This window comes from Eschrichtius robustus, chromosome 11 (genome assembly GCF_028021215.1).
Source record: "Eschrichtius robustus isolate mEscRob2 chromosome 11, mEscRob2.pri, whole genome shotgun sequence".
Classification (NCBI taxonomy): Eukaryota; Metazoa; Chordata; class Mammalia; order Artiodactyla; family Eschrichtiidae; genus Eschrichtius; species Eschrichtius robustus.
In genome coordinates, this window is record NC_090834.1 from 5,493,381 (window position 1) to 5,501,195 (window position 7,815).

General features: G+C 60.3%; 1 protein-coding gene and 1 long non-coding RNA gene across 3 annotated transcripts in view; one reads left to right on the top strand and one right to left on the bottom strand.

Annotated features, from left to right (window-relative positions):
* Positions 1-3,612, bottom strand: part of FLI1 (Fli-1 proto-oncogene, ETS transcription factor) — a 113,181-nt gene extending 109,569 nt beyond the window's left edge. Inside the window, exon 1 of one of the 2 annotated variants that reach the window (XM_068555620.1) lies at positions 3,546-3,612. In XM_068555620.1, the coding sequence (XP_068411721.1) occupies positions 3,546-3,560 (15 nt within the window). In that variant the 5' untranslated portion in view covers positions 3,561-3,612. Of the gene's footprint in view, positions 1-2,700; positions 3,049-3,545 lie in introns of those variants that run through there. The other variant, XM_068555619.1, reaches the window with a different exon arrangement.
* On the top strand, positions 3,494-5,773 carry LOC137771879 (uncharacterized). Its single transcript, XR_011075415.1, has 3 exons — positions 3,494-4,005; positions 4,211-4,361; positions 4,907-5,773. It is a non-coding gene; the product is annotated as an uncharacterized lncRNA (long non-coding RNA).
* Positions 5,774-7,815: the final 2,042 nt, after the last annotated feature.

The following is a 7,815-nucleotide window of genomic DNA, read 5'->3' on the forward strand; positions in this document are numbered from 1 at the left end:
AAGGGTGATGAAGTTAAGATTTTGTAATCACACGAAGTTGTGCAAATTATGCACAAAGTAAAAAGCTTCTGCAAAGGAATCCAGACTTCCCTGGCATTCTGGACCAGACAGCTCCCCAGTGATGAGACCCAGAGATACTTTGAAATATAAGTATGCTTCATGTATGAGGAAGAAATACGCAGGTGCATAAAAATCACATCCCAGAATTAGTCAAAGATGACTTGTCAAGGCCATTCAAACTGGGAACACACATTCTGAATCTGTGCCTACAAATTCGACATGGTATGTGGTGTCTTCTGACCTCTCTCAGCCTAGAACTGGATTTCGTGGACACGGAGGTACATGTTCTCGCAAGAGCATGTGAGCGTGATATTTTAGGAACTGAACGGACTGGAAAGGCACTATTGTAGAGGTCATTTAGTCCCGCTATTTCACTTTTACAAAGAGTTTGAAGCTCATACCGGCTGAATGGACTGTGCATCCTCGCACAGAGACCTGGCCTCTCCTTGTCCACTGTCCTCTCCAAACACAGTGTTTGAACCAATGTGGGAGTGGGGTCTGGGAACCCCAAGATCCGAAGGTCACCCATGAACAGGAAACTGTGGCTTTCACACAATTTCAATACCAAAGTGTAACTAAACACTCAATCCTTCAGAACTCTGGGCAGTGAGGAAGCCTGCTTGAAAAGCCACTGCTCTGCCCACCGGCAGGGCAGCCAGGCAACCTGGATCAGAGACAAAGGTGCTCCGGGGAGGGTCTGGACGGGACTCACATGCTCCCATCACCCAGGTGAGAAGGAATCCTGTCACTCCCACCCTGGCATGAAGCGCCAGGGTCCTGGTCTAAGCTTGTTCTCATTGACGGCCATGCCAATCCCTGTGTGTGCATCTAAAGAGGTTAGCACATCCTGGGTTCACAGACCACAGCTTCCTCCCTGCCCTCAGGGCCTGTGCTGAGAGGTCTGAATATCGGGGAGATATTGCTTCACTTCTCCTTAGGGTGTCCACATCAAGACCCTGGAGCCATCTTACCACCCTTCCGGGTCAGCTGGGGGCCTTCTGGGTAAGTGGCAAGCATCCTAGTGAGGGGAGTTTTCTAGAGTGGAGCATCTTATTCCTAAACCAGGGATACTGAGACACTTGCACGCACCCACCAATGAGAAGAGAAGCTGGCATGAGATGACCGGTGGGTGGCCACCTCCCTGCAGGAATGCCCTCTCACCCATTCCTCACCCAAGCACTTTAAAGTGGAGGAACCCAGACTCACAGAGGCTCCCTTCAACCCAACACAATCAGTAATCTCATCTCCACGTTTTCAAGTTCCTGCTGTTGGTGCCTTTTACTTAAGTCAGCATATTTCAAACTTGCAGAGAAAAAAAAAAAACAACAACAAAAATCTTAGAAAATAAAAACCACTACCCCACCCAAATGATAAAAAATCTCCTGAATTCTCCGAGCCCGACATCTGCCTCCTCTTCCTCAGCCCTGAGCAAAGACTTGATTCCTCTGGGTTCCGGGAATGGCGGGCTCTGCCAGCCCCCACACCTCACCAGACTAATAGCTTTTCCAGACCGACTCGGGCTTGGTGTTGGGGGACAGCCTCGCAGCCAACTCCTGGTCCCATTCATTCCTCTCGGGCCTCTTAAGGCCAGTCTCATTAGGGGCTGTCCCTCCTCTCTGCTTCTGGCTCCACTTCCCCCTTCCAGAGGGAGCAGGCAGTCAACCCTCGTAAAGCCTGCGGTGAAACCCAGACCCTCACCCGTCCCTCTGGGCTGCACCTGGCAACGTGGACCCGGGCGCGAGGCGCGGGGTGAGGCTAGGGGCTGGGGGGTAGGGTTTGGCCGCCCGGCAGTCGTCCGGGCCGCCGGCTCAGGGCCGCTCACTTTAGGAGGAGCGGCTCCGCAGGCGCGGGACCCTCTTCGAGAGGCCGGTGGGAGCCCGGGCGCGGAGTGCGGGAGCCGGGCGTGCGGAGCGGCGCGGAGCGGCCGGGAAAAAGATGCCCCGGCGGAGGAGCGGCGAGGCCGGCCCGTTAGTCCCGAGGAGCCGGCAGCTCCCGAGCGCCGAGAGCCCGGCAACAGAAGTACCGAGAGGCAGGGAAGCCGGCCCGCGCTGACATGTAAACAGGGCTTCCATCTGGAGCAGCCCGCGCACACAGACCCCCAGACACACTCACTCGCACCCCGATCCGCCTGTAACCAATCCACTTGCCCGCCCCTGGGCCCTCCCGGCAGGGGCCCGGGCTGCTGGCGGCTGCCCGCCCGCCCCCGCCGTCTTTGGCCTCGGGGGAGAGGAAGCCGGCCGCCGGGCGGGTGCCCAGCGCCGGGGCCGAGGTGCCCGGCTCGCCGGGTGGGAGTGGTGGCCCCGGAGGTCTCCGGCCCCCGGCTGCGATCGGCGCCCGGCTCCCCGGGTTTCACGCCGCCGCCCCCGCCCGCAGCCCGGCCGGCAGCGCGGTGGGAGGGGGCCGGGCTCCGCTCCGGGCAAGGGGTGCGGGGGAGATCGCCCTCGGCGGGGAGCCCGGCGGCTCGCCCCCGCCTGCGAGACTCGCCACCCGAGCGCGGGAGGAGACGGCGCGAAGCCGGGGCGCGGAAGGAAGGGAGAGTGGCCACGTCTTCCGGGACCCCGGCGCCCCGCGCCCAGCCTGCCCGCCGCCTCGCCGCCCCGGCCGACCCCGGCGCTCCGCGCCCACCGCCCGGTCGCTTACCTTAATAGTCCCGTCCATTTGGCCAAGTCTGCAGCCGAGCCCCCCAATATTCCACACATTGACCCGGTTACAGCCTGACCTCGCAGCCCCTTCGGATTAGCCCGGCGCGGCCTCTCTGGCGCCCTGGGCCCTCCCTGCGTGCCCCCCGCGAGCGCCCTGCCCTCGCTCCCCTGTGCACGTTTGTTGTTGTAGCGGAGCGAAAAAGAGACAGTTAACCGGATGAAACTTTTTTTCAGCTAATTTTGGGAAGTGACTTCACTTTGCGAATGGGGAGGAAGTCCTATCTCTCTCTCTCTCTCTCTCTCTCTCTCTCTCTGTCTCTCGCTCTCCTCTCTCTTCTCTTCTCTCCCCTCTGCTCTCCCTCGTCTTCCCTCTCCCCCCCTCACACCCCCTCTTCCTCCCCTCCGCGGGTCCTGCTTTTCGCATCACACACACTATATAAATACACGCGGAGATGCCCAGATACATTCATGCGCTGCGCACACAGGATACTTGCTCCCGGGAGATAAGAGCGAGCTGGGAACAATGCCGGGGTCCACGCCCGGCGCCCGCGCCCTGATTCCCGCAGTCTGCACGCCTCCCCCCACACCTTCCCCCAAAGTCCAACACCGAACGCCTTTGGCCTCCTTCCTTTCCGGGGGCCGTTGGCCGAAGGTGGCCCTCCTGACTCATTCACTTTCCGTTTCTTCCCACAGATACGTTCATTAATGTTTTTTCCAGCCGGAGTCAAACTTTTTCGGGGGTGGGGGGGGGGGGGAGGCGGGGGGCGGGAGAGTTTACTCGGGCTGGGGACAACCTGGAGCCTACTGCCCGGGAAGATCCGGACGCGACCGAAGCCGACCAACCATTAGAAAGTGCATCCAATGGGAATTTTTCCACTCGGGCCCTCGGCTGCGGAGTCGCGCAGACTCCCGGAGCGGCTCACCCATCGACGCGGACTCGGGGCGGTTTCGGACGGACCCCGGCAGTCGGGGGCGTGGACTCGGCTCCCAGCGAGCTGTTAGCGGAGGGACGCACGCGGGGAGGAGCGCCTCGGCCCCTCCGCTCCCGGGGAGGTCCAGGCGCCCGCCGAGGGCCGGGACCTGCGGCACCCCAGGCCACTGCTCCGCGCCTTCTAGGGTCAACCCCCCGGCACATACCCCGACCCGATGGCCCAAGCCCTGGCACTCGGGTCAAAGCCGCCTGTGCAATGCCACCTTGGGCCCCGAGAAACCTACACTACGGCGAGACGATCCCTCCAGGCTGGCCGGCGGGTCTCCAAAGCACAGCAGGCAACATCCCCACACCGACCCAGACTTCTCCCGGGTGAGACCCCCGGGGCCGGGGCTCCAGACCATCATCCCCACCCCGCCGTGAGGCCAACCTCCCCTCGGCCCGCCTTGTCGGGCCCCGCCAGCCGGAGACCTCCCGGGTCCCTCCGCAGTGCCGCCGCCCGCTCCAGTTGGCGCAGCGAGGGGACCCCCGGGCGCTCTCGGCCTGACTCGCTTCTCCCCGACCTCCTCCGAAACAGGTTACCTTGTCCACGCTCTCCAGACCACGCTTTGGACTTTCTCACGTTTATTTAAGAGTCCACCCGGAGAAAGAGGAAAAAAAAATCCAGAGGAGATCCGAGTCAATTGGAAAGAAAAATTTTCAAAAGGGTGTCCACAGCGGCGAAAAAGGTGACTTATTAATCCTTTATTTCTTCAGGAGCAGTTGAGCCCGAGAGCTCGCTGGCCTCCCTCCCTCCCCCCACCCCCCTCTCGAAATTAGTCTCATCAATTCAGCTCCAATTTTGGGTTCGAATACAGACACGGGTCTGAACGTGACCAGACCTGGAGTGGCGGATGCAGCTTGCCAGCGATTGTGACTCGGTGCGCGTACGGGGGAGAGGGGTGGGGGATGGGGTGGGAGTGGGATGGGGGCCGGGCCGGCCCCCCCCCCACCTCCTGTCTGCTTCTCAATCCAGGGGTCTGCTCGGGGGCTCCCCTGGGACCGCCACATCTGGTTACCGCTAGCGGGGTCAGTCCCCCCCTTTGCCTGGGGCCACCAGTTCTGGAGTTCAATTAAAAGAAATCAGGCTTAACCCTTTCCTCCCCTCGGCCCCGACCCGCCCTCTTTCTCTCTTCCCTTCAGCGTTTCCACATGCTTTCCAGAGAGGAAAGAGGTTAAAGGGAAAGGAAGAATGAATTACATCCTTTCAAACCCCAAATTGTTTCCTTTTCAGCCCAGACTCTGCCGACCTTCAAACGACAACAAGGCTTTCAGGAGGGAGCGGGGAGACCGCTTCCCACACGGACCTGACCAGAAACCCGGCACCCCCGGGCCACATTCCCCCTCTTTCAGGCATAGAGAACTCCAGTCTACGGCCAGAGGCCCCCTTCCCGGTGCTGGGCAAACACTCAGGCCGTTAAAGGCCACCGCAGGCCAGCCAGCGTCTCCCCCTTCTACACCCGGTCTTCCTAGTACTTGAGAAGGCACCTCTGTGGCCAAACATTGGCCAGGTGTCTGTTCCCAACTCGTGTCCAGCCTGGCAAATAACAGATTGGCTTCACTGCTCTGATCAGTAAGTCACCCCAACATCTCTAGTACCCCCAACTCCTTTTAGCAGGAGCTGCCTCTCCCCTAGGGAGAACTCAACGTGGAACTAGATTAAAATGAGGACTTGCCCTCCTGCTTGAGCTGTGGAACTCAACAGCACTTTCTGTTTCTGCCTGTGAAACCAAAGCTTCTGGCAATTTCGTAATTTTGAAGATGGTGGGGAGGGGGAAGAGGCTGGCACTGGTACAGCTGTCACCCCTTAGTGACTCACTGACTGGCACTGGGGCCGCGGCTTTGAGTGTTTACCAGCCCCTCTGTCAGAAGCTCCTGTCCATTCACAAGGTCCTCCACCCAGAAAGAAGAGCCCCCCCCCCAACTCTGAAGAGCCCTCTGAGGGAAGCTGAGTCTCCCTGTGACCCGCACTGGCATGGCAGTGGGCAGGGCTGCCCACTTATGTAACTCTGGGTTTGATGTCCCACTCCACTGCTGCTGCTGCTGCTTTTTTAAATCCTGAAGGGGGAAAAAAGCCCTAACCAAACACAACAGTAAACAAGTCTGCCCTGTTTAATGTGGTTACCACCAGACATCTGGAAAGATGGTTTGATCCTGGCAGCTCACATTGTTTTCACGAGCAGCCAAAGAGAATATTTCGAATGTTTGCATTGAGACAAATTGATAGAGAGCCTGTGGTGAGGCGGCTACAGATGAAAACGGTCTTGGAGCTGGGGAGGGGGAATCCTTCCCCTTCTCTCTCCTCACCCCTCTTCTGCCCTCTCCCCTCCCCCTCCTCTCCCTTCTCCTGGCCCAGCTAGGGGCTTGTTACCCCAGCCCACGCATTTGCTCACACCCTCTTTCCTGGCTCACCAGAGACTGTCCTGCCTCTCCCTTTCCCAGACTGGGCAGGGCTGGTGACCAGGAGCTGATGCCCAGTACCATCCTGCCCACTCCACCAGCCCCGGCTGGCTTTCAAGTCAGGGGAAGCTCACAGCCAAGGGAGCCGAACCCGCACTGAAAACAAAAGCTAGCAACCGGGGGTCGGGGTGGGGTGAGGGGGACCAACAAAAGAGCCCACCACACATTTCTAAGTCTAAGGTCACTTGCAGAAAGCATGGCCACGGGGGCGAATACTCAGGAAACCTTTGGACTTGGAGCATTTTCATTGCAACTGTGGTGGGGCGACTTGCCTCGCACCATCCGCACTTGACAATATTTTCAAAGATGCGGAAGTCCTGCTTCCCCCGGGAGGGGAGCGGCGGGGTGAAACGTGTCTTGGCTCGCTCAATGTCAGCCCTTTTGACCCGGTCAAGACTTTCCAGACGCGGCTTCCCGGGCTTCTTCGGTCCCAGCCCGGGTTGGGGGTGGGAGGACGCGACAACCAGAGCCGGGTCCCTGGGGTGCCTCCAGACCTCGGGGCCTCCGGTCACTTGAAACCCCGAAAGATGCCAGGCTTGGCAGGGCGTCTCGGGCGGCTCCTTCCCCTTTCGTCCTCCCTCCTCCCGGCCCCTCCGGCCCGGCGGCCTCGGCGGGTATTCGAGCTGGCAAGGGGGGTGGGGGAGGGCGCGCGGGGGAGGGATGGGCGAACGAGCGCCAAAACTCCAGACTGCACAACTGCAGCTTCAAGTGTCTGGCCCCTCGCTCGAGGCCATAATTAATTTGAGATTTATTTTTATTGGAGAACTCGAGTCTCGTCTGACCTTAGCCAAACAAGGCAGCTCGAGCCGCCCCTGGATGCGCTTGAATGCCGGGGAATATTTCTGCAGGAAGGCTCTGCAGGCGCGCCTGCTTTGAATTTGTTTCTCAGACTTCATCGACTCACAGATTGAAGGAAGATTTAGAGCCTCTGCTGGCCCGGCCCGCTCCCCACCGCTCGTTCTTGCCTTAGCGCCAAGAGGGTTCAAAACGCTACGTGGGAGGCCGCGGCGGCGGGAGGGCCCGGGAGGGGGAGGGTCTCTGCGCCCCGAGCCCCTGGCGCTCCGGGGCCGGGTCCCCAGACCACGCGGCGTCGAGGAGGAAATCCCAAGGGAGTCCGAGACTGACCAGAGAGCGCAGGCTGACAAGAGGTGGAGACCAGCCAGGTGCCGGGACCCTCACCCGGTGGCGGCGCCTAGATGGGGGGGGGGGGGGCTTTGGGGGAAGGGAGAATTCAGCCTTTCCAAATCTCCAGCCGCCCTGCCTCCCAGCCGCCCCAAACAGCATGCAAAGTACAGACCTGTGTCCTTGAAACGCCGTTTCAGGACCTGCCGGCCAGATGCTGCCCCTGGGCCGTGCCGTTGCGAACATTCTGGGGCTACCAGCCTCTTTTCGTCTGGTTGGGGGGAGTCTCCCCCAGAATGCAGCGTGGGCTGAACCAGCACGCTGGTTGGAGGGGGAGCGAGAACAAGGAGTCTGGGAGACGCGTAAAGAGGGAAAGTGGGGGACCCTGCCAGTCTCGAGTGGGGCGGCGAGGGGTCTTCAGGGATGTGCTCCCGGCGCTGGGATTGAGAAGTGCTTTGCCCAGTGCGGGCACCTCGCAAGGACGTGGTCAGGGTTCCTCCACTGGGTCTCCTGCCCCTCCCCGATACCTGCAAGTGGAACGTCCTGGTTGAACATTCGCAT